Below are 26,587 nucleotides of genomic sequence, written 5' to 3' on the forward strand. Positions count from 1 at the left end.
TGAGTTGTTTTGTGACAACGTTGGATGGTGCCATTGCCCAATAATCAAAGGAACCAAGATCACACAAAAAAAAAAACAAACTTCAGTTTATTTTAGGCATATTTAAAGGTTAGTACATTTCAGGAGAATTGAGCAAAAGTCTGTGTATTCTTGTTAAATTTTCCTAAAAAAATAAATAAAGTATACAATTGATAGATTTTTTTTTTCATTTGACACCATTAATTTAGCATTTTCAACTTTGAAATAGACTCGACATCACTGAACATAACCCAAGTACCCAAATTGACATCAGCATGCTGGGGAGAGTACATAGTCCTTAGGGGTGAAAGATGGGTATTTGGTTTAGATTTGTACCCACGCCGAATTAATTCGGTTTTGAATTTTCCAAACCAAAACCAATCTGAATTAGATCTGAAGTCGAACCATTCCAAATCGAAATTTAAAAATCTAATTTGGTTCTGAACAAAAAACTGAAATTTTTGAGATTTTTTTCCCCAGATTGTTGAAAAAGTTAATTAAAAAACTAAATTTATAAATAGTAAATCTACAAAAATGTACTTCGTAGTAAAAAAAAGAAGTAACACTACTATGATAATTAATACATTATAAGCATTACAACACTAAAATCTACAAGAATACTATAATTTCGGGGAGAGATCATGATAAGCTTGTTCTTCCCAATCGACCTTAGTCCATATATATTCCCAATTTTCTCTTCGTTCTTCAGCTGCTACTTTAATTCCTTACAATAAATCACCAAAGATTTTATCCTTCAAATTTGGGTATGAATTCCAAAATATTGCAATAGCAAAAAAATAAATAAATAAAAAATAAACAATGTGTGGGTACCAATAACCCCAGAAAGTCATTCACAACTGCAACAACTTCGTATGAATTTGGTCGAAATATGAGAGAGAAAAGATGATATGAGAGAAGAAAGATGTTGGATTGAATGAGAACTCGGAAAATATGAGAGGACGTAAAGACTAGAGGAGAGATGAAAGAAAGAGAGAGTAGGGAGGCATGAAGGAGGGACAAGAGGAGAGAGACTGAGAAAGAAGGAAGGACGAGAGGAGAGAGAGAAGGGGTGATGAGAAGGGTGGCAATTAAAGGGTTTGTAGGATTTAGGGTTTTTATTTTCTAACCTTATAAAAAGTGGAAAAATACTCTTATGAATAGTGTTATGACATATATATACCCCTCAAAATGTTTATTTACCTTCATACCCCCATTAATGATTGTCTGTTAATGTCATGTAATTAGTACTGTTTTTCCTCTTTCTTACTCATAAACTCATAAGCGGCCCTTTCTCTCCTTCCTTCTCTACCTCTGTATACTCTTCTCGGCTGAAGCAAACTGTTAGTTCTCCATTGAAGTGCATACCGAGCTCTCTACCAAGCACTAATTTCAACTTCTCCTCTATTTCCCACCTTTGTTCACTATGTCCATTGAATTAGAAAATTCCACATCTCTGTTCACTATATTTCCACAATCCCAACTATAAATCAGTGACAAGGAAGGTCCTTTTCGCAATCGACGGGCTGGAAATGGCAACGCTGAGGGATGGGCGGGGGAGGCGGTGGAAGAGGGCGGCTGAAGTTTTGGGTGAAAATGTGAAGTTACCGATACTTGTATATCTACAGCTATATTTCAAATAACCTCACTATGTGGTAACTATCACTGATCAATGAATTGACACTATGTCATACGCTAAACACATGATTCGGTGCATGATTTGCTATTGTTCACTTATGAAATGATATATAGGTAGATACTAATGCTCATCCAGGAGACCAACACACATTTTGATGGAGGAATCTCTTTTATGTTAACTTTTCTTGGCTTTTATATCTATTTATTTCAGAGAGTTCAGTGAAGAGGTTTTCCGATAATGGACCAAATGGGGAGCCAAAGTACCCGTTCTTAAAATTTAAAATGGTTGTTACTCTACAATGCTTACTGTTTAGTTGACTTAATCTTGAAATTGTCATGTTCTCTTTTGTTGTAGCATGATCAAGATGTATGGGGTATAGAATGGACCTCAAACATGAACAAAATCATGACTTTCTCCCATGATCAAAATTAATTAGATGGATGAATTTGAAAGATTTACTCAATTAATAAGAAATTAAATAGAAAATGGAATAATAAAGTTTAACATGTTTGTTATTTAATGGAGATTATGGTTTAATTGCATGAAAACTTTATCAACTAGACAACCAAAAGGTTGTTTGTTTGGATGGTATAACATTGATACATTGCACTTAATAACAACGTTCTTCACAACAATCCATCACAGTCCATTTATTTAACAAATTATTTTGCCCACAAAAACCAATGTCATGAAAACTTTAAACACAAACCAATATAAACATCAAGTAAAGACAAGCCACTCCGCGCGCATAGCGCACATTGGCCGTCCTAGTTTATATGAAAGACTAAGGTTGATAGGCTATAAATTGAGCCTAACTTGTAATTAAATCAACCTACACATATATCTCAAGTATAATTGGTTTGGATTCGATTTTTTGTTTTAAAAAGTCCAAAATCGACTTCAGACCGCAAAACTGAAATTTCAAAATTCTCAATCCAAACTGCACCAAAAAAATTTAAAAAATCTAAACCGAATTAATAATTTTTTTTTTCTTTTTTAAGGCAAATTAATAATTCGATTTGGTTCAATACGGTTTTCGGTTTTTATGCATATTACCTTCACAGTTTCAAGCCTTTCAACCTTAATAGTCTCCACGAAGTGACTCAACACCTGAATTCCCGTTTCCCTTTTTCATTCTCCCTTCCATTGAATCCTTACCTGAGTTCTCCATTGAATCGCCTTCTAACTTTCTCTCCTCCATTGAGCAGCTTCTCAAGTAAGAATTTTCTTTTTAATCACAAAATATCAATTTCACAATCTAGGGTATAGTTTCGCACTATCGGCTGCCCGCTTGCCCTTCCTGCCCTGTTCAGCGTCGAAGATGAAGGTGTTCGATGTTGAGGCTCACACACTTTCGCTCTTCCTCTTCACTGACGTCACCAATTCAAAGTAATTCTACTCCCTCAATTTATATTTGCTTAATTTGTTTGTGTAATAAAACCTAAACCATTAATTCGAAATGTAATACAGTATCACTTGAATTGATTGTTTAATTAAAATTAGAGCTTGAAATTTTACTATAGTAGTAATGATTTAAATTACGGATGTTGATGCTTGATTTTTTTTTTTTTTTTTTTTTTTTTTTTTTTTTTTTTTTGTGGGATGAAAATGATGAAAGAGGAAGCTCTTGTTTAATTTATTACATATTATTTCATTTATTTTTAATTTATTACATATTAGTAATCTCAAAAAAAAACTACCCAAAAGTTGCAACTAACATGTAACATGGTATTTGCCCAAATAATAGTATGTTACTCAGACTTGTTATTTGCCCAAAAATGTCGTGTGGTTGTGTGAAAGTGATAATACCCTTGTCAAAATGTGTAAAGGACCTTGATGTGAAATGAAGAGTTCAAGTATACAAATTATAATCAAGGTAAAAACAAAGGGGGTTGATGGTGTGGGAGAGTTGGATATGGTTGTGTTGGAAGTATGTCATGTAAATAATGAGCATAACACTAAATAATAGTTGATAATGTGTTTAGCTAGACCCCGATATTGGTTAGTTAGTATAATGTGATTAGGCTCACGACTTAAATTAAACTAACTGTAGAGTCACACACACATTGGAAATTAATTTGTAAGCTTTTGATTAGACTACTAATCAATAGCGATTCCTAGCTAAATATATTTTACTTAACTAAATTAATTAATAAAATTCCGTATTCTATTCAATAACTTTCAAGAGTTATTCACAATTTCACATTGTTTGAAGGACATACTTCCAACAATTTCCCACTTGTCCTTTAGACGAGTGTACATATCCTTTCCTTTATCACTTATTGTCTCCAGTTTAAAATAAAGTAATATTATCCGTCAGCCTTATCTAGCTCAAAATTATTTCTTGAGCTCATGAGTATTGTCGAGACAAACATAATCCATTTGAGTATGGTCATGCATTTCACAGTTTACAATTTTACACTCTTTGAGAGGCCCACAAGACAATGATCCTAATATAAGGTGGACAATCTGAAATCTTGTACATCTCAATGAATCTTATGTGATTTTTCTACTTGAATGGATGGATTTTATTATGGTGGTTGATCCTCTAAGGACTATGTGCTTCACTGCTTTGGAGAATTTTAGCTTACTGAGTAAAGATTGCAAGATAAAATGTTTACTACCTTTGCCTTTTCTGTTATATGGGTCGTGATTTCAATTGGGCAAAACTTTAGATATTTTGGGGGGTTAAAATATAAATGGTTTATTAAACAATGGAGGTTAGTGCCTTTGCCTATATGGTGCTACAATTGAATGGAGTGAGCCTATTGGTTATTTGAGGGTGTAACCTGTTCAAAAGAAGATTTCTAGTTGTGATTTGATACTTTTATGTTGCCAAAGTCAAGTACTCTACTAGGTTGTTGCCTGTTATTTCTTGATTTGGAAATGTGATCGTGGGTAATTTTTTAGCTTGATGGCTGTTTTACTCTCTTGTTGTCCTCTATGCATTGTGCTTTTGAAATGGTGAGCAGTTTTATTCTCTACATTTCATGCTTGATATGTAGATTACTCCTTTGCAGTTGTACCACCAATAATATCCCGAGGCCCTATCAACGCACGTATTAGAATCAATTCCTGTTGAGACCACATCCTCTACCATTTCAAGATATTTCCCTAGGTCTTGATTTTCAGTGATTTTTATTATTATTTTGATTAACCAAGAGTATTGCTAGAGAAAGAATGAGATAAATATCAGTGTTACTGTTGTGCACGTGCACCACTTCGTCAATGTTCGTTGCTTTTGTTGTTGCCTCTTAATTTGCTTATATTATCCTAAAGAATGCTAAAAAAAAAAAAAAAAAAAAAAAAACAAAACAAAACAAAACAAAAAAAAAACGATGTGCATTCTATAATCTCCTATCTGTGGGACAAGATTAGTTGTGTTTCATTATTCTTGGTTGACTTCAATGTTCTAACCTTAGGAGGTGCATATAAGGTTCTTAGATTACACTATAGTGAAGGGATTTCTATTACTTACTTTGTTCTCAGTTCTTGTTTATTAAAATTGATCAGCTAACAAATGGATCAATATTTTCCTTTCACTCCCAACTTTAATTGGTTGTTCCCTGTTTTGCTATTTACTTAAAATTTAATATTGCATATTTATACAAATAGTCTTTACATTCAATAAAATGTTGATTTTATATGTATTTTATCAGTAAAAAAAATTCACATTAGAGACGGCAGCTTAATCCTTTGAAGATACCTTGAAAATCTTCTGAGATTTGTTACGTTTGTGATTTTTGGTTATATTAGTTGTACATAGGTCTAAAAATCCTCCTTCAAGTGATCCCAGTTGTGGCTAAATTTATGTATCTTTGCTGGGATGTTTCTGTCAAGGGCTTCTACTGTTTCCTTTGTTTATGTAAACTAGTACACATAAATCATGTGGGTTCTACATTTTTACACCTTAAAAACAAAGAAACCATATGAATGTAAGCCCACTTTTCTATGCTTGTGTTTGCAGAGAACTTTTGAACTTAATGCAAACGGGAAACTTGGTGCCAGAAGTTGCTTTTCTTAATGCATCTCTTGTGAGTTCTCTAAAACTTTGCTTCTATTTTCTGTTTTGAGCAAGGTTAGCCTTATCTTTTAATCTACTGTTTATTTTTTTTTATTTTTTTGATACAGATTCCTGATGCCTTCCCTGTTCTAGTAGCTGCCTATAAGGCTTTACTGTCTAAAGGACGGGAGACTCTCACGACAAGAACACTTCATTCTGAGCTAGTTTACAATTATTCTGGATCTAAACATGTAATTATCTTTTGTTGCTAATTAACACCTATGCCCCCTTTCCCTTCCCCCCTTTTTCCCTTTGCTGCCCTCGATACAATTTTTTGGATGGCTTTTGTTTATATTATGTTCATGTTTACAGATTACGGAATCTTTAAAAAGGTGTGGCATTTCTGATAGTTGTACCTATATCCTTGCCGCATGTTTTGATGCTTCAGCAAATGAGGTGAGCCATTACCTATCATTTTCCTGTTCATTGCTGGCTCTGAAACATTCGGCATGTATAACCATGGATTTTGGAATGTATTTAGATAAAAGCCATTCGAGACATTGTCAAGGGAAAGGAGATCGATTTGGAGGAGTTCGCAGGAAGAGCAAATCAAAGCCAAATTCTAAAGGTAGCATACTTGACACTTGATTTAGCATACTTGGCACTTGATTTAATCACTTGATACTGTACTTTATAAGCATGCCCTTGGTTAACACGTTTGATTTATATCCAGCATTACAAAATTTCCAGCTTGGAATTGGGATTAGGCTCACTCGGAGATGCCATTACATGTCGAATTGCTGCTTGTGATGCTTTATGATGAAAGGGACTTTTTAAACAGTTTTCATTTTGTGTTAAAATACGTCTAATGTACATTTCTTTATGCGAGTATGTTGTACATCACTTAAGTTTTAATTTTGACATTTTGTTGATGAAGATTTTGTGTTTATGGTCAATGAATGTATTGGCCACCAATTTTGTGCGCTTAGTCTATATGAGCGAACTTTTTGTCTGTGTAGTCAGTTCTGGTTAGACTCTTTATTTATTTATTTATTTATTTTTTTTTTTTTTTTGGAATAGTAGTTCTGGTTAGACTTTGACAAAAGGAACATTGGTTTTAAAAATACTAAATTTTACCATTGGATGCTGAATAACTCTAGATATTATCAGTTTTCTAACTACTTTACGCTGAATGATATGCTGCTTTGCTTACCTTGTTAGTAGTTAAGAACTTAAGAGCACTATGCATATGTCCATTAATACTTTTATATTGTGTATACTCTGTCTTGATAGAGTAAATTAAGCTCAGTTGTAAACTTGTAATATCTTTATTACATGAGAGTGAGATATAGCTCAACTGATTAAGTGGTTAGAGCTCCAACCAATTTCAAGAGGTCTTGTTACGTTTTTCATCATTTGTCCTTGTGGCTCTCTAAACACCAAAAAAAAATATACTCTCTTCGTCCCCTTTTAATAGTCACTTATGCCATTTTTGGTGACCCAAAATGTTAGTCACATTTCTTTTTTCAAGTACCATTAATATTATTTTTTTACCAAAATTTTCTCCCATTTGCATAAATATTTGTGGAAATTTAACTTTTTCATGTAAATTTTATTTTTCCATGTACTTTAATTACTTTCTCTCTTTACTTTTTTGCATATCCAATGTAAATTTACTTTTTCAATGTACTTTTGCTACTTTTTATTTATGTTTATTAATTTCCGTGATTTTCTACCAAAAGTGACTATCAAAAGGGGACGAAGAGAGTAATATATAAGTCAAGACAAATCGGCGTGGTGCCCCTTCTAATTACTAAGATACTGTCTTCCTTTGAATATAGAAGAGTCATAATTAAAATAACATGTAAATGTAATACGGCAAATGGCAATAGGTTAATGTGACTAGCACTTTAATAGTTAAGAACTTAGACCATATATTAATATTTTATATGCATAAAATAATATAATTATTGATGATGAGAGAATCGTAATTTTATATTTTACATCAAGGATTGTGTCAATTTAATAGCAATGAGATATGTTTTGTAAAAATAAAATAAAATAAAATTGTCAAAAAAAAGACTTTATTTACAAGTTTGCCATGAGATATGTTTCTTAAACAAATGTCAATATTATTAACGATGGAGTAGGAATTTCCCTTCAATAATTGATGGCTAATAAATTAACAAAGATATTTAAACCATAAATTCATTATTTTATACATAGTACAGTATATTATTAATGGCTACTAAATGAGCCGTGATAAAATTACCTTGCCTACACGTAGCCACCTCACTGCTATAACAAGGCGCGGAATTACTAAAATACCCTGGGTGCACCTTGTTCCCTATATAAGTGATGTAACAATAGTTGGCCGACTTAACCTACAAAATCACCGGTTGCTAGTTTGCTACAAGTGTTGCTCCGAAACTAATAAAAATTAAGAAAAACAAGAGAACTCCTCTACAACTTCCCCTCTTCTTAGAACAGTACTCAATGAAGAAACCAAAGAAGAAGGTATCCACATTGAAAGAAACATATATGAATCTCATGAACATGATCAACTTATTAACTATGATGTTTCAAACAAAAAGAAATATCACCATTTGGGAAAAAAGGATTTTATAGAAGAAGCAAAGAGACAAGTAGGGTTGACAGGTCCATTGATATTAGTTGGTCTCTTAACATTTTTATTGCATATAATCTCTCTTATGATGGTCGGCCACCTCGGCGAGTTACCTCTCTCTGCAGCTTGTATGGCTACCTCTTTTGCTTATGTTACTGGCTTCAGCGTGCTGGTTAGTTGGTTTTCTCCATTATCCAAATTTATTTATTTATTTATTTTTTCTTCTAATATATACTTTTATGTCATATAAATCAAACATAGACTTTTCTACCTAGTTTGTGTGATATGAATATCGTGTACGTATTACTTCCTTCCGTTTCTTTTTAGGTGACACGTTTCTTTAGTCACGTTTGCCAATGCACAAATTCAATCGTTAAAATATTTAATTACCAATTATAAAAAATTATAAAAAGTTGATATTTTAAAAATATATATCGTGACGAATCTAACAAGATCCACATGACTATATTTTTCATTACGTATAAATCACAAAGTACGGTCAAAGAGGATTGTGTGAATAGTGTTAAAGTCAAAACGTGTCAACTAATAAAAAACGGAGGTAGTATGATTTTATTTGATATTACAACAATATCAAGGTAACCTTCAATAACTATCGAAACCTTAATCGGAAATATGGGCTCGACTACATGAACCAAGATTTTATATTAGACATGATCATATATATATTTTATTCTCTAGCTGTAATATATTAGTACCTTTCAGCAATGAGATAATAAGGCCCTGTTCACTTCACCTTGAAAAAAAAAATAATAATTTTCAGTTCAGCAAAAATAAGTTCATTTTAGTAAAATTAATTGCAGTTCAGTAAAAATAATTTCAGTTTAGTAAAAATAAATTCAGTTCAGTAAAATTCAGTTTTCTTAAAGAAAAATTATAATAGAAAATCAGTATAAATAATTTCAGTTCATCAAAAATAATTTCAATTAAGTAAAATTAATTTAAACTCAATAAAAATAATTTAAGTTCAGCAAATATAATTTTGTTTCATTAAAAATAATTTCAGTTCAACAAAAATAAGGTGAAGTGAACAGGGCCTTAATTGGACAATTTCATATAACAATACAAGACATACTTATGTTTTAAAATGTATTTTTCATCTATGTGAGCAGCTTGGAATGGCGAGTGCACTAGAGACTGTATGTGGCCAATCATATGGTGCAGAGCAATACAATATGGTGGGCATACACACACAGAGAGCCATGGTTTTGCTGATGTTGATAAGCATCCCCATTAGTGTAATATGGTCATATACCGAAACTATTCTGGTGACTTTAGGACAGGACCGTGAGATTGCAGCTGGAGCTGCTCTGTATGCCCGCTTTATGATTCCTAGTCTTTTTGCCTATAGTCTTCTTCAATGCCTTATCAGATTCTTTCAAACACAAAATAGTCATTCCTATGATGCTGACCTCTGGAGTCACTACTTTATGTCACATACTAATCTGCTGGTTGTTGATGTTCAAATTTGACCTAGATATCAAAGGAGCTGCCCTTGCAAATACTATATCGTACTGGATTAATTGTCTTCTGTTAGCACTTTATGTAAAATTTTCTTCTTTGTGTTCAAGAACTTGGACCAGCAGCTTCTCCAAAGCATCATTTCAAGGTATTCCTGCTCTTCTGAGGCTCGCTATACCATCAACTGTCATGGTCTGGTAAGGTTCTATTACATTCCTGTGGGAAGGACTTACATTTTCAGTGATTTTGGATGCTATAGAAAGCATTTGATATGTGCTATGATTTAATTAGTATTTTAAAGAACTTCCTTTTCTGTGATTGGAACAGCTTGGAAATGTGGTGTTTTGAGATGATTGTTCTCTTGTCTAGTCTTCTGCCGAATCCAGCATTAGAAACTTCGGTGCTTTCTATCAGGTTGGTCTTTGAACATTGCACTTTGTTGTTCAACTTCAGGATCATCTCTATGAAAAAATAAAGCTCTTCTGTTCTATTTAGACTATGACTTCATAACAATGAAACTATTATCTAAAAACATTTATTAGTCATAAAGATGAAAATGTAGTGAACTGTTTTTTATTTACAACATGTTAATATGATAACGCCGATATTAAGGGCCTCAAGGCACAGTTTGATACACTGCTGAAAAAAGGATTGTTTTTAATTATACCTGAGCTCTGGTACTGAGCAGTCCGGATTACTGTCTATACATGTAGTAGACTTGGCATGTTAATACTTCACGATCATTTTCCTTTAAGTGGGAGGGGAATTTTTTGAAAAATTTGATTTATATGATAATGAAAGGAGTTGTATTTATCTTGGAACTCAACTTCTTGCAGCCTCAATACTACCTCACTTGTTTGGGTTGTTCCTGAAGGTTTCAGTGGTGCTGTAAGGTAAGCTTTGGTTTATTTCCCTTGCTTTCGGAAATATAGTAATTACTTATCTTCTTTTATGTTGCTTACTTGTTTGTCTTTCATAAGCACTGCCAAAACTCTTATGAACTGTCTTAGAGAATTGTTCTGATTAGGGAAGGGCATATACAATAAATATAGTAGTAGATTCTAAATTCTCTTTGGGGTTCTGTCCCCAGTACTAGGGTCTCCAATGAATTGGGAGCTGGGAATCCAGAAGCAGCAAGATTAGCAGTATATGTTGTTCTATGTATGACAGTCTCCGAGAGCATTGTTGTGGGGTTGATCCTTCTATTGATACGAAATGCGTGGGGTTATGCTTACAGTAGCGAGATGGAAGTGATCAGATATCTTGCTTCCATGATGCCCCTGCTAGCATTAACCAATTTTGTAGATGGACTCACTTGCGTCTTATCTGGTAAGTGGTAACACCCTCACATAATTGTCAATGTCAACTTGAAACAGTTATGTTTTGGAACCTGCCAATTTGGTTACTAGTATATGTTTCTACTAAAACTGTGTGCTTAACTGAGGCATGCATGATTGCATGGTATATATATAGTTGTAGCAAATCAACAATGACAGTCTTTTCTAATTTTTTGTGGCATGCGTCTTATGTAGTGCACAGTATTTTCTAATTTTCTGTAAACATTCAGGCACTGCTAGAGGATGTGGTTGGCAAAAGATCGGGGCATATATTAATCTAGGGTCATTTTATCTTGTGGGTCTTCCTGTTGCTATCCTGTTAGCATTTTTCATGCACATTGGAGGAAAGGTAATCATTCACCCCTTCACAGTATTAAAACGCCTTAATGATTATTTATAAAAATTTTAACCATTCTTTCTGCCTTGAATCTCTTATTAAAGGGTCTATGGTTAGGGATTTTATGCGCAATCACCCTTCAAGCTATCTCCTTCCTTGCTATTACTATGAAAACAAACTGGGAGGAAGAGGTAAAACCTTAACCAAATTTTTACGTTCTTTGCAATTATCTTCATCTCCCACTCCCTTTGTTATCAATTTGACCATGATCTTGTGATTCTTCTTTAGGCCAAGAAAGCTACGGAGAGAGTCTTCGAATCCAAAGTTCCCAAAGAGATGGTTTTCTGAAGCTACAATGTTGTCAATGACAGAAAACAGCAATCTGTGATAGGAAATCAGCTTTTCAAACTAATCTATAATGCCTGGATCTTTTGACCAGAAGCAAAACTCTCTACTCCTTGGTACAAAATGAACATATGAGATTAATTTAACCTTTCTTGTTGCTATAATGATCTTCCAGATTCCGGATCCTTTCAATGTTCAGGGCTAATGCATTTCAAGCTGGTGAATATTTCCTCCGTGAAATATTGGTGCAAGCCTTTCATCCTTCTCAGAAGAAGCTCAACAGCAGAACAATACAAACAGAAACAGAATATTCCAGTTGTTTGCAAATTGACACTTCAACTTTTGTTGATTTCCATTGAGCTATAATCTATATATAGCTGGAACTGCAGGGGCAAGCAAGTTCCATTTCTCAAGCTCTTATGTAAATCACCTTTTGCCCAAACAACATTTATACCGGTTCATGTAGCACCTTGGTGGCATTACAAGAGACATATTTCCTAGTTCATGTTCGAGTACTTCATTTGATTTCAGTCAAACTCAAATTTGACCATTGTACTTTATTCAAGTTTTGCTTGTCTAAGGATCAATCTGCTCGTTCATCTATGGAGCAAAGCTAATAGAAAAACTTGTCTATATAGCCTTATTGGGTTAATTAGATCATAATTTAACCTCATTCTTTTAGAACTCGTTTAAGATTTTTTTTTTTTTTTTTTTTTAAAGCTAGTAGACTGGTAGTAGTTACTTCAAAATAATAATGGAAATAATAACTTATTATTGAAAAATATGAAAATTAAAGATACATACAAAGATACAATTCTATGTTTTCTTTGTTCAAGTGTTCACACCAATGCTGAAAGTCACAAGAATCAGAGACCGCAATTCTATATTGTAATGAATAGATAATTGGCAATTGAGTTGTATTGTATGAACTATGAAGTAAATGGTACAGGAGTAAATAGTCTTCTTCCAAAATGAACAAGTTAGTTGATTGACACAGGCAACTTGAGCAAGGCAATGGCTTTCTTTATGTTGTCTAGGGCCTTCTCAAGAGTGGAAAGAGATTCTGCATATGAAATGCGAATGCAGTTGTCATCCCCAAAAGCATCTCCTGGAACAAGTGCCACCTAAGAAAGCCAATGTTAATTTTAAATATCCCTTTCCCTATTATTACCATCGAACATCATTTGTTACAAGCACCAAGGAAAGAGAGTGACATTGATCAATTGCAGTCTACAACAAAAAATCAGTACAAGCATACCTGAGCCTTGTCAAGTAAAAAGCGGCAGAGGGATTCCGAGCCATTAATGGCACCAAACCCTTCTGCTTCCGAACCATAATAAGAGCTGAAATCAAGGAACAGATAGAAAGCTCCCTGCAAAAAGTCCGGTCAATATAATTGGCTCCCAATATAGAAAGAGATTTTTTTTTTTTTGGGGGGGGGGGGGGGGGGGGGGGAGGGGGTTTGACATGGAGCAAGAGATGGTCAACAGAAAGTACCTGAGGATCGGATATCTTTACACCTTCCAGCTCACTGAAACCTTTAATTAAGAAATCACGTCTTTCTCTAAATGCTTTTACCATTGTTGCCACTGCCTCCCCGCCAGCCTTACCCATTCCAAGAGCAGCAACCCCTGCCTTTTGGGATATACTGCAGGCACCTGAAGTCGACTAGAACAGCAAAACAAATAAACCAACTACAATTCAGGGTTCGAATTTACATCTATGTTTTGAATTTTAAATCAGACTTTGAAAATCAGTGTATACTTCAACTTTCATCAGGTTCTTAATATTATATAATCCCCATATTTTATCGCATGAATGCTATAATTATTAACTCAAAAAAAAAAAAAAAAAAAAAAAAAAAAAAAACGTGATATTGTGATAACCAAAACAAGTCATCAGCCAGATAGTTCGTGCTACCATTATGTGTTAATATTTGATATTCAAAACAATTTGATAAGTTTTAATATCATCACTTGTTTAAGCTTATTAAAAATTTCAAATTAAGAACATTCTAAGTGGTAGCATTAAGTTCAGTAGTTATACCTGGCTCTGAATCTTTCCGCAAGCAGCAACAAAATGTTTTGGACCAGCAAGATATCCAAGTCTCCAACCAGTCATAGCAAAGGCCTATGATTGTCAAATAAAGTTGAAGAGTGAGAGTGGAAAATCAAACAGCATACTAATTCAAATTAATTTAATAGATTGTCATCCACAGAGTCGACACTAAAGAAGCAAAACGATCTAAAGGAGAGTAATTTGCAGCAGCAAACTCAGTAGCCTTGTCTGCAAATTACCTTGGAAAAGCCATTGACAGTCAAAGTCCTCTCCCACATTCCTGGTAGTGAAGCAAAGCTAGTATGCTTAGCTGGTGAATAGATGATATGCTCATAAATCTCATCAGACAAGACCTAAAGAGAAAATCATACTTCAACAATTAGAACCACAATGATATGGGTATACATGTAAGAAGGCAGTCTGCTACTACCAGAAGTCGTGGGTATCGTGCTACAATTGCAGCAATTTCTTCAAGGAGTTCCTTGGGATAAACAGAACCTGTTGGGTTGGATGGTGAGCATAGAATCAACAACCTTGACTTCTCATTCAGTTTTGACTCCAGATGCTTCGGGTCCATTAAAAAGTTACGAGATATTCCAGTCTCAACAATCACAGGAGTTGCATCAGCCAACCTTGCCATTTCAGGGTAACTCACCCAATAAGGTGCAGGAATTACGACCTGAATTTGATTTATAGGCAAATCCATTAATACCAAGAGTGTAATAAAATTAGCTAGATAGAACAAGAAACATCACTAATAAATAAATTTGCAAAACAATCAAGATCTTCCATGTATATGTTAAAACACAATATTATTTATCAATTCGATTGCAAAGGCTTCCCAAGTGCAGAACTGCAGAGTGCAGACCCTAGTCACTCACAGGTCAGAGAGATACTCATCAGGTTGATGGAATGATGGGCAAGGTAGCAAAATAATAACTGCCAAATACTACAACGAAAGAAAAGAAACCTTGCAGTTGCCATAATTTAGTTTAGTCATAATCCCATTATAGAACATTGAAAGGTGATTAGTCTGACAAAGAGTTAAATGATTATACATGATGAAAGCCGTCAAATGCAAAAGTGATGCAACACAACAAATGTTTTATACAATTTTATCATGTGCCAATAACACAAATTTGATTATTTGAAATTCAAGAACTTCTATAGTCCAACAAGAGCTCAATCTAAGCCTGCTAGCAGCTGATAGAATTTACGTAAGCTCTAGTGACGGTGGGAAGACCCACATCACATGGAATTTGGAGAGTGAGAGTTAGTCAGGGTTTACATAACATTGATTAAGTATAAAATTCCATTTCAAGTGAGAGAAAGATTTTAGTAGACATTAGGGGGGGGAAAAAAAAATTATGGATGGTAGGAACACTTAAGCTATGCTTCCTTCACCTTCAATCTAACAACACATTATTTTATTCTTCTTATAATCAAAATAGATCATACCACACCAGCCTAGATTTTTTCTTTTTTTCTTTTTTTTTTTTTATTTATTGCTCATTGCTAAAATTCTTATATCGCGTATTAATAAAAATTATGAAATAAATATATATGTAAATTACAGATAAAGAATAGTCCAACAAGACTTCACAAGAAGATGTTTTTTCTTACTCCCTCCATTACAGATTAATTGCACCCCTATGACCAGAGCAAGATTTTACGAAAAGCAATTAAATTCTTGGACTATGGGAGAACATATTAGCACATTCAAAACTCGGTCAAATCATGATAGATATAATAGATACTCCCTCTCTTCTGTCTTTAAGAAAATGTTGATGAATGTGAGTAGATGTAAAAAAAAAGTAGGATAATGTAAAAGAGAGAATGTAAATGGGTGGGTTTATGTAAGAAAAAGGTGAATAAATTAAGAGAAAGAATATGGAAAGGTGTAATTAATGTGAGGTTAAAGAGGTAATATGGTAAAATGGGTAAGCCAAAAATAGAATAAAGCAAAGTGTAACATAAAAGAACAGACTAAAATGTGGGCATAACAAAAAAGAATGGATGGAGTATTAGATACGACCAAAATAATTTAGAATTACAGACAATACCAGTGTTTGAAAAAGCGCGCCTAAGGCGCTGAGGCACAAGGCGATCAGGGGTGAGCGCTTAATTAGGTCTGGGCGAGGCGTTTTGGGTTAGGTGCACAAAAAGCGCCCGAGGCACACTTGAGGCGCACATGAGGCAAACTTCAGAAATTTTTTTTAACTGCCCATATACTGCGCCTCACTTCAAAGAGGCGCACTAAGGCGGCGCAGCAGAACCCCTCTCGCCTCAGTGCGCCTTGAGCTTTTTAATACATTGGACGATACTATACAAGATCTTAGAAATTTATATCATTACACCTTATTTTGACACGACCGTAAAGCAAGTGGCTCACAGGTAAGTAAGGTGTCATTGTTTGTTAGCATGTGACAATACATAGTCTTCAATGAGCATAATAAGAGCAATCTTGTCCACATGTTCATTGGACAAAATTACAATAGTTTAAAATTTCAGAAATTTTATATCATTACACCTTATTTTGGCACGACCATAAAGCAAGTGGCTCACAGGTAAGGTGTCAATGTTTGTTAGCACGTGGCAATACATAGTCTTCAATGAGCATAATAAGAGTGAAATCTTGTCCACATGTTCATTGGACAAAATTACAATAGTTTGAGGAAACAGTTTATTTTAAATGAAACTTTGATATGATGATTTGGAAAAAATGAGGGTAATAGTTAGTTTGAAAGAACAACAAACTCACCTCATCTCCGGGTGAACAAACACCAAGCACTACTTGTAGAATAGACTGTTTAGCTCCATTACTCACTAAAATTTGGTCTGGGGAGTAAGCAATTCCATTTTCCTCTGTTTTAGAAAGCTAGACTTTAGCTTCTTGTTCTTTCTTTTAATCAATCAAGATCCACAACAATCACACAAATAAAAGCAACAAGACACTAACCTTTTAATTTGTGGCAAATAGCAGTGCGAAGTTCCATAGTACCTGCATTTGGAGTATATCTAGTATGACCTTCACGAATTGCATTAATGCCAGCCTATAAAGGTAAAAGTACAAATTTAGAAAGGAAATTTTTTTAATATTTCCTGATGAATGAGAGCATATAACATTGTAATATGAAGCAAGTTCAGTATCAAAAAGCAATCAAATGAACATGATTTGTAATCAGCAATAGGGATGATATAAGACCTCGGCTATCACCGATGGGGTATCAAAGTCGGGCTCACCAGCCGCCAACCTAATTACTGGAACACCACCTTGTACAAGAGCAGTTGCTTGATCTGTTATCGCAACAGTTTTAGAGGGCTTAACAGAGTTAACCCTTGGACTCAATGAGACATCTAGTTCAATAGGATCAGAAGTACTTTGAGATCTCATCACCGCTCTTAGTCTAGGAAAAAACTCTTCCCTAATGTTTGATGTTCTGGTAATACACAACAAATGGATAAATTATTACATTCGTCAAGAAAAAAAATAAGTATATACCTAGAAAAAAGTCTCATGAAAGAAAACAAGTTTATCAACTGAACAATGACAATAAACAAGACATAGGCTAAAAACCTAAGCATTTGTAAAATATAGGATAAACAAGATATGTGTAAGCATCACAGTTATTGAAATTAATAAAACTTAAAGTAATAGTGAAGCATGGATATGTACCACAAATATGAATTTAATGTTCACTTTCACTTTACATTTTGATGGAAAACGACAAACAAATTTTGGTTGAAATATACAGAAAGTGCAATTAACAAAAACTATAATTGTTCACAACTATAAACATAAAAGGCAATATACCAATAATACTAAATAAAATTGAACTTCACCAATTCAATTACATAAGGAAATGTTCAGATTGAAATCAACATCTGGTCAAAACCTATGGGCAGTAATCGCACAACATTAATAGAACCACATTTATCCACAATAATTGCCAAATATTTACCAATTATTGGAAATATTAACTTATATTGGCTAATGTTTCAGATTTTGCACAAGGCAAAGGCACTATACTCCCTCTTTTTTTTTTTTTTTTTTTTTTTTTTTTTTTTTTTTTTTGTGCTCCGGTTTGACATTTGCACAATTCACATGTACCATTTTAACCAATGTTTTTTCTCTATACATATGATGATCAAACATAGTCATATGGCCATACAGGTACTTGTAAATATTGTCCCAATGTATAGTTTTTGAATTTTAATTTTTTTATAATTTATACTTAATGATGATTAAAGATATTATTTGTCAAAGTTCTAGCACATCTGATTAACTGGGGCAATAAAAAATAACAGAGGGAGTAGGAAATAGGAACTTGAGTAATCGGTTAGCCTCTGTTTGTTTTGACAAAATACATGTTCCAAGATTGTTTTCCCATTTTTCTTTGTTAGGGTTGTAAAAATGATGGGAAACAATTTAAATAGAAGAAATGCCATTTTTTCCGGTCTACCCTCAACATTGATATCTTTTTTCTTCCACTTCCCTTTTCCTTTTTCCGCTATAATTTCTTTAAGGAAAACAAACAAAAGAAACTTATTTTCACGGCTGCGTTTTCCCTTGAAAAGTGTTTGCCATAGAAAAAATCATTTTCTCGAAACATGTTTTCCACCAAAACAAACGGAGACTTAAATAAGTTAATGTGAGAGCACAAACAAAAGTTATAATATAGGACATTGCTACCAAATACACAAGGAAGAGGTTCATTTTCTTAACAATAGATGTTGGTCCAACAAGCCTATAGATAGAGCAATTGTAGTGTTTAACTTCTAATATTATGATCAAACAAATTCAGTTTATATTTGTAGAGATTAACAATGAATTTTTCCCGATTTCAATATTTTAAGTTAATCATTATGAAATGGGTTTTTGATCAGTGAACTCAAAATAAGAAATAGTATAAATCATTGCAATCCCAATTCTTCAAACGATTTTTAATCATCAAAGTGCACACTAAAATTTCCACCGGCCAACAAATGAATTAATAATAAATAAAAAAAAAAAAAAAAAAACCCAAATCAAAAGCAATGAATGTGAAAAAATTCACAAAGTAACTAAAAATTGATGATACCAATACAAAATAAAGAATTAGATACATAATTGAAACTACATTTTAAATTCGAATTGGATAATTGAGAAATGAGGAGAAGATACTTGAAAGAAATGCCGACGGGATGAGAAGAAAGCGAGAGAGGTCGACCGGAAGGATCTCCGACGAGTTGGCGACAGTGAGGTTGGTGGGAAAGAGTTGGTGAACAGGCGGCTTGGAGTTGCATAGTATTAGTTGGTGTGTGAGTCCACGAGCTGGTGGGTAGGTGGGAAAAAGACTAATCAAAGTGGAGTGGGGATGTTAAAATTGAGGTTGGGTGGGGATTGGAATTTATCACGGTCAGTTTGATGGAATAAATAACAATACTTCCGTAAAGGATTCTAACTCTAGGTCACACACACCTCTCTCACTGAGATTCACAATCCAAATAAATCTAAATAATTTTAAAATAGTATGAGTTTTAGAATGCATATCTCTCAAGTTTGATACCAATCCATTCTAATCTAATGAACCAAATACCTGCTAATTTAAGCCTATGCGATGGTGAGAAGGCGGCTTGGAGTTGCACTGTATTAGTTGGTGGGAGAGAGTTGGTGAGCAGACACCTTGGAGTAACATATTATTATTTTTTAAATAATTTAAATTTTAATATCTAAAGATAATTTTATAAAAATAAATAAATAAATAAAACTAGAACAGCTAATGAGCGCGATGCGCCTGTCATAGCTAGCTATATCTTAAACTCTTTCAGTTTGGCCTTACATAACAAATTTAGTTGTGGCAGCATTAATGAGAGAAAATATATTTAGGGGTATAAATGTATGCGCATCATTCTTAAGAGTTAAATTATCATTCATTCGGGTAAATAAGTTTTAATATTTAAATGGGTATAATCGTCTAACCACTATTTATTTATTTTTCTAAAAAAAATTAAAAAAAAAAAAAAAAAAAAAAAAAAAAAAAAAAAACCTTGTACGAATACATATTAATGAGGATATGTATGTATAGCCTTAAAAAAAAAGATATGTATGTATATACACATTTTGAAGGGTATAATTGACAATGCACTATTCATAAGAGTGTCCATAACTTTTTTATAAGGTATGGAAAATAATAAATTTTAATTTGTAAAAAATTTAAATCTCACTATTCATTGTTTCTACCTACGAGGCAAAATTCTTAAATAAATTTTACTTTTTAAAATAATTTAAATCTCACTATTCATTGTTTCTATCTACAAGGCAAAATTCTTAAATCCCATTCATCACTTTTGCTTAAGTGGCAAGTAAATTTTTTAATTCTAAAGTAAAATATAAGTTTAATTTTTAATTAATTAAAATAATAAAATTGCTTATGTGGCACACCGAATGCTCTTAAAAAATGCTTACTTTATTTATATTCTAGATTTAAACCCGTACAAAGCGTGATTTTTGAATTTTTATAATCCAATTTGTATATTTCTTGTAATCTCGTAATATGTCACATTTCTTTTAGCTTTTCTAATTTCTTTTTTACATATATTTAAGGTAAGTTTGTTTCTTAAGTTTTCAAATTATTAGAATAATTTTAAATCTCATTTTAAATTGAAATAAATTATGAATATATTATCTCATTCACTGATATTTAGATAAAATGATTAATATCTAAAGATATTTTTTTTAATATGTTTTTTAAATTTTCATTTTTTTTTCTTAAGTTTTGAAAGTATTTTATTATTTTTAAATGTCATTTTACTCACTAAATTGAAATTAATTATATCTCATTCATTGGATATTTAGATAAAACCATTATAATATTTCGTAACACATTATTATCAATATCATAAGATTCATAACACTCTATGTATATTTTATATGGAGTATTCAGAATTAATTGTTTTATCTTTTAACCCTTTTTTCAAAGAATTTTATCTTATAACTAAATGTTAATATATCACTCAAAATTTATCTTATAATTACTTAATGTTAATATATCACTCCAAATTTACGGTTTTATTTAATAAAAGATTGTTAATATATCATTAAAAATAATTATTTATTTGATAACTCAATGTTAATAATATATCATTCAAAATATATTGTCTTCTTTTTTTTTATTTTTTATAAAGAGAAGATATCTTCTATTGGCTGGATGATATCCTTTATTGGCTGGATGATATCCTCTATCGGCTGGATGATATCCTCTATTGGTTATATGATATCCTTTATTGGCCGGAGGATATTTCTACTGGTTGGATGATATCCTCTATTGGTTGGATGATATCCGCTACTAACTGGATGATATCCTTTATTGACTAGATGATATTTCTACTAGCTGGATGATATCCTCTATTGGCTATATGATATCCATGATATTATATAGCCAATAGAGGATCGGATATCATCCAGCCATGATATCATATAGCCAATAGAGGATATCATCCAGCCAATAAAAAGATATCATATAGCCAATAGAGGATATCATCCAGCCAATAGAGGATATGTATAACTTGTTTGAGGATATGTATAATTTGTTTAACAATGGTGGAACCTCTATTGAAGTGCTTGTACTAAAGGTCATGGTTATAACATAACTTGCTCATTTCTCAACCAAAATACATGCATATGTTATCAAAATGCTCACAATTCAACATACAATCATATGGGATAATCAATTTCAACAATTATACATCACATAAGAATGCCCCAATTCGATTTTTTGCGCATTTTTCGAAAAATCCGAGAATCTTAAGCAATTAAACTTTCTCTCTCTTCTTCCATGGATGACCTCGCTCCTCTCCTTCTCTGTAACCACCACTAACTTGTCATCGGGTGAAAACTTGTTTTTCATCACAAGAAGATGACGCAACCTTCTCGAGTCTCGACTGACGAAACATTGGGTGTGGCAAGCCGCACCCAATACTTTGTGTTTTATAAAACCTTATTAATATATTGTTTTACAAGAGTTGTTCATATAATTTTTAAATCTTTAAATATCCATAATTTTAAAATTAACAATAAATTTATCTATACTAGGATAACAAAATTCTATTTTTCTTATCAAATAAACTTTTATTAAAAAAAAATTGAATAAATACTTTTATGATAATTTATTTATTTTTGAAAAAATAAAATTTAACAGTTAATTTGCATTTATTTTTAGATAATGCTAACTATAAATCTCTATGGTATTCCTAAAAAAAAAACTATTGTAATGGTTAAACATGTGAAAATGATCTCATTGTAATTAAATTAAATTTGTATATTATAAAGAAAAATTGATGAATTCATTTTATGTTGATTAAAATAAATGAAACATGGTGAGGGTAGGAAAAGAAAAGTTTTCAAAATTGTAATACCCTGTATTTTTCTAGTTAATTATTAATTAACTTCTAAAAAGGATATTTTGGTAATTTACTTAATTATTTGAATTTTGGAGCAAAAATGAAAATTTTATTTAGGCATCAAAACTATTTTCAAAATCAATTATTAATTTGGATTTTGGGTATGATTAATTATTCATTTAATTATTTTAATAAACCAAATTATATATAATTTTTAATATTGTAATTATAAAAAATACATTCCTATTTTATTTTTACTGCCCAAAATTTCCTAAGATTAATTAACTATTAATTTTTAGATTTTCTCAATGTAGAAAATCTGATCTTATTCCTTAATAAGGTTGATTTAAAGTTAAAATTTTTTATATATTTATTTTTTTACAAAAACTGAGTTATTAACTGACGAGCTGAGGGGGAAACTAAGTCGTTGACTAATCCTCCCTAAGTCAAACAAAATTTATAAACACTTAACAAACCTAAATACAAGTATAGAGGTAAGTCAAGGGTCGAACCCAAAGAAACGGTTATGTTCAAGTGCTTTCAATGTGCGCCTAAGCTAGGTCGAAGTCGAAGGTGAAGAGGTAACACTACCAACTAACAGAACAAACAACCAAACAAATAAAACACCAGGGAATGGGGATCAACAAGTAGTCATGACAATTGCAACAACTTGGAAAGAACATGCCAATCAAAGTTTGTGAAGACTAATGATAAGAGCTATCAATTGGAATCAAAGAGCTATCTCCAAATCATTAAGCTAGTGGTCTCTACGAATAACAAACTAGGAGAATCACAATTCAAACCAATCGATAATTGCAATTCCTAAATCAATTGGTCGTGTCATTAGCAATTACAATGCAATCTAGCATAATTCTCAAGGCCTAATCGAATTACACACATGCAAACTTACATTAATCGCTATAATCTCAACAATCAATCAACACAATTCCCAAATTAATCACAATCAATCAATCATACAAGTTTTACCCAATCCCTAGCCAAACAACTACTCAAGAATCATCATCTAACAACAAACAACTAAGAAATCAAGAATAAAAAAAAAAATATCAAGAACAATTACACTAATCAAGATCAAACATCAAAATCAAATCAAACAAACATGAAATTAAATCAAGCAATAAAATGAGATAGAGTTAGAAATGCTCATTGATAATAGAGAAGATTTTCAACACAATTGTCACCCTTGTATCATCAATCTCTCAAATCACCATTGAAATCTCTCACTTTCTCTCTCTAAATCTACTCCTAAACTAACCCTAAAACTAGAGAGAGAAACTCTCAACTAATAAGATAAAATTATGATCAAAATTATATCTAAAACTTCTCACAAAAATCGGGTTTAAAATAACTATTAATAAGAGGCGCGAATTTGAAACCAAGCGAAACCGGGAACTAACCCATGCTTGCGCGCCCTCGCACGGGGCTTGTGCGCCCACTCAAGGGTGGTGCGCGCCCGCGCCTTTTGGGTTCTTTTGACTTCTTCGATGCTCAATGCGTTTGCAAAAGGGTATTCGAGTGCACACAGTATGATGATGATAGACACTAAGCATGGCAGATTCAAATAGACTCCGCGGTGGGTTCAACACCACTTCTTCATGGGAGCACGACTTGAGAGCGCTAGAATTTGGAGCATCCACTTCCTTGCATTTTGAGCTTTCCCACACTACCACAAAATAGGGAATAAGTAACACACAATACACAACTGTCAAGTTACATAGACGATCTCTAAAATTATATAGATCACCCATGTAAGATAGGCGTTTTGTATGGCAAAACTTGTAGAGCGCATATCTAAGTTAACAGCTCTATTTGATAAATTCAAATTTACACTAAATAATATAGAGCGCCTATTTTACTTAACCGTTCTATAAGAATTATAATTAAAAAAAAAAAATTGAAAGTATCATATACCCACAACCCACCTAACCCTGAAATATACTTCACAGTTCATACTAGTATCAAAATTAGAACCGCCCTCTCCTTATCTTCTTCTCTTTCTCACTCCTTTTCTCTTTCTAGATCTAAAATTTTCACCCCCTTCTCTCCTGTTCCCCCTCTTCCTCTCTTTATGTCTCCTCAAATCCCCACATACCGTAGTCTAACTTCTCACGCCCATAAATCCACACACCGTAGGCAAGCTTTTCACGCCCACCGTTGATACACGAGACCGCAAGCCACCATTGAGCCATGAGTGTCCACCACCGAGCCGTGAGATGGCGATCCGAGCATTCAATTGGTCAAGGTAATTCAATTTATCTTATCTTTGTTTTTAATGCATTTTCTGATTATAATTAATTTGTTGTTTTGGTTATTACTTAGATCTAATTTTACTTTTTGTTATTTTTGAGATAATCGTTTGTGTTAATTTTTGTTTAATTTTGTTAATTTTTTGGTGGTGTAGTGGGTGCTGCAGGTGGTAGTGTGAGTCGTGGGGGTTGTGTCGCAATGGGTGCAAGTGGGGTAGTGTTTGGTGTAGGTGGTGGTGTGGGGGATGGTGGGTCATAGTGGGGGATGGTGTGGGTCGTGGTGGGGGCAGTGGGTGGTGTAGGTGGTGGTGGTATTTTGCTGTGTTGGTGTTAGATCTTGCACTTGAATTACCACCGTAACAATATTTAGTCAGTCATGTTTTTTCTTTTTTACTTGTTATACTACTATATTCTTAATTGAATTACTATGAGATAAATTTATGGAGTATAATATTATTATTGCATGTATGAATTTATATTGCACTTGAATTTGATATTTCCATGTAATTCCACCTTCTAGTAGAATCTTAGTGTCTGTAAAAATGATACGAAGAATTAAAAAACAGATCTTGAAAGCCAAATGAATGTGTGTTCTTGATTGATCTGATAATTCTAAATGCCTTGCCACTATGTCTTAAATCTCTTGATCCATATGCAGATTTAAATGGAAGATGAACCATGAATTATTTTAGAGGTCATGACACTGGAGGATGCTACTGCAGAAGATTCGAGAATTGATCTAACTTGTATAATTTGTGTCATTATACGAAGTATATATTTAGGTTTTGTATGAGTTTTACAATGTACTTGTATTTTTTTTTATTAACCGAAATTATAACAAGAAATTATGGGTTCGTTTGGCATCGCCGTGGTTTTCTGTTTTTGGTTTTTTGGATTTCAAACTCATATGATATATGTCATATAATAAAACAAAAATTAGACAAACTTATTAAAATCATGATAAATTTGAAAACTGACAATAGAAAAGTGAAAACACTTTTTTCTTGTTTTCTGTTTTTGGTTTTCCGTTTAAAAAAAAATAGAAAACACCTTTTTCTTGTTTTCTGTTTTTGGTTTTCCGTTTTAAAAAAAAACAGAAAACTGAAAGCAAAAAACAATGCCAAACAAGCCCTATATTCACTTTAGTCGTAATTGTGATAATTATTTTTGAATTATTATTATTATTTAATAATTATTATTATATTAATAATTATTATTAAATAACAATAATAATATGTTATGAAATATTTATGGATATCCATTATTCTCCTTTGTATCATTCCGGAACAATCTAGATCTAGGGTTTATATTCTTATCCACTCAAACCCTAATATATTGTATGTATATATACACCTTCTCATATGGAATAATATATACAGATTTGTTCTCTTTCAATCTCTCATCTTTTCCCTTATTTCACAACACGTTATTTGTTTAGTTAATTTATTAAGTTAAGTTAATTTATTTAAAGTGAGGGTTTCATATTTGTAAATATTTGTTTAGTAAGGGATAATTGTTTAGGAGACATAATAATACATGAAACTGGATTATGGGAATTATGTATGTGTAAAATTGAAAGAATTCTCGAACATATGAACCTGAAGTTCGTTAAATTTATAATGGGTTAGAAACCTTATAGAATAATCTAGAAATATCTAATAGTTTTGAAAGTATGTTGACTAGATTATTCTTCGTTCACAAAACTAATGTGTTCCTATATATGTCATGCGAGACTTATTAGCTCATCATTCTCAAAAATAAATGAGAAATCTCATGATTATTGAAGAATTAACAAGTATATTTGCATGTTGTTTTCTTGATTATATATAATTTATGGAAAAGTTCATAAGAGTATCTATTTGAACAAAGAATAGTGTTATGTGTTCAAGAATTAAACATACTATTTTGAGCAAATTACTTGAAAAATGTATTTATTATGCCCATAGTTTATTGAATTTCTAATATAAGAGATTAATATAATTGGGCAAGAGGAACTGATAAGAGTTTTATTTAGAATAATTTTACTTTGCTTATACATGACATTGTCAAAGGCATGTGCAAGAGATTATAAAGGTTGTTGGTTTAATTTCATATCCCCA

At 32.5% G+C, this 26,587-nt stretch overlaps 2 protein-coding genes, 1 long non-coding RNA gene and 1 pseudogene across 4 annotated transcripts; 3 read left to right on the forward strand and 1 right to left on the reverse strand.

Moving 5' to 3' along the window:
- Window positions 1–2,662: 2,662 nt before the first annotated feature.
- LOC145568726 (uncharacterized) lies at window positions 2,663–6,632 on the forward strand. Its single transcript, XM_081628144.1, has 6 exons — window positions 2,663–3,043; window positions 5,622–5,688; window positions 5,786–5,908; window positions 6,030–6,113; window positions 6,199–6,285; window positions 6,391–6,632. Exons 1-6 carry the CDS (start codon window positions 2,976–2,978, stop codon window positions 6,475–6,477), a joined length of 516 nt encoding a protein of 171 aa, XP_081484270.1. The 5' UTR covers window positions 2,663–2,975; the 3' UTR covers window positions 6,478–6,632.
- A 907-nt stretch (window positions 6,633–7,539) lies between these two features.
- On the forward strand, window positions 7,540–12,480 carry LOC145566444 (protein DETOXIFICATION 16-like; annotated as a pseudogene). Its single transcript, XR_014095423.1, has 9 exons — window positions 7,540–7,549; window positions 8,148–8,455; window positions 9,414–9,959; window positions 10,090–10,176; window positions 10,599–10,655; window positions 10,853–11,091; window positions 11,330–11,448; window positions 11,541–11,627; window positions 11,725–12,480. The product of XR_014095423.1 is annotated as a protein DETOXIFICATION 16-like (transcript).
- Window positions 12,481–12,533: 53 nt separating this feature from the next.
- Window positions 12,534–19,422, reverse strand: LOC145567487 (bifunctional aspartate aminotransferase and glutamate/aspartate-prephenate aminotransferase-like). Its single transcript, XM_081626781.1, has 10 exons — window positions 19,004–19,422; window positions 17,045–17,279; window positions 16,799–16,892; window positions 16,601–16,704; window positions 14,270–14,518; window positions 14,079–14,192; window positions 13,828–13,911; window positions 13,279–13,449; window positions 13,040–13,153; window positions 12,534–12,905 (listed from the first exon to the last, which is right to left on the reverse strand). The coding sequence occupies exons 1-10, from the start codon at window positions 19,123–19,125 to the stop codon at window positions 12,762–12,764; spliced, it is 1,431 nt and encodes a 476-aa protein (XP_081482907.1). The 5' UTR covers window positions 19,126–19,422; the 3' UTR covers window positions 12,534–12,761.
- Window positions 19,423–24,197: 4,775 nt separating this feature from the next.
- Window positions 24,198–25,351, forward strand: LOC145568727 (uncharacterized). Its single transcript, XR_014095909.1, has 2 exons — window positions 24,198–24,484; window positions 25,147–25,351. It is a non-coding gene; the product is annotated as an uncharacterized LOC145568727 (long non-coding RNA).
- Window positions 25,352–26,587: the final 1,236 nt, after the last annotated feature.

The sequence above is a fragment of the Chenopodium album genome, chromosome 11 (assembly GCF_948465745.1).
Source record: "Chenopodium album chromosome 11, dcCheAlbu1.1, whole genome shotgun sequence".
Taxonomy (NCBI): domain Eukaryota; kingdom Viridiplantae; phylum Streptophyta; class Magnoliopsida; order Caryophyllales; family Amaranthaceae; genus Chenopodium; species Chenopodium album.

Excerpts from the sequence above, each read along its gene's own strand:
- LOC145568726 (XM_081628144.1), top strand. The coding sequence starts at position 2,976 with ATGAAGGTGTTCGATGTTGAGGCTCACACACTTTCGCTCTTCCTCTTC. Across the intron at positions 5,689-5,785 it reads CTTTTCTTAATGCATCTCTT|ATTCCTGATGCCTTCCCTGT; the intron begins GTGAGTTCTCTA and ends TTTTTGATACAG. Across the intron at positions 6,114-6,198 it reads TTGATGCTTCAGCAAATGAG|ATAAAAGCCATTCGAGACAT; the intron begins GTGAGCCATTAC and ends GAATGTATTTAG.
- LOC145567487 (XM_081626781.1), bottom strand. The coding sequence starts at position 19,125 with ATGCAACTCCAAGCCGCCTGTTCACCAACTCTTTCCCACCAACCTCAC. Across the intron at positions 13,912-14,078 it reads CTGTCAATGGCTTTTCCAAG|GCCTTTGCTATGACTGGTTG; the intron begins GTAATTTGCAGA and ends TGACAATCATAG. Across the intron at positions 13,450-13,827 it reads GCGGAAAGATTCAGAGCCAG|TCGACTTCAGGTGCCTGCAG; the intron begins GTATAACTACTG and ends TTGCTGTTCTAG.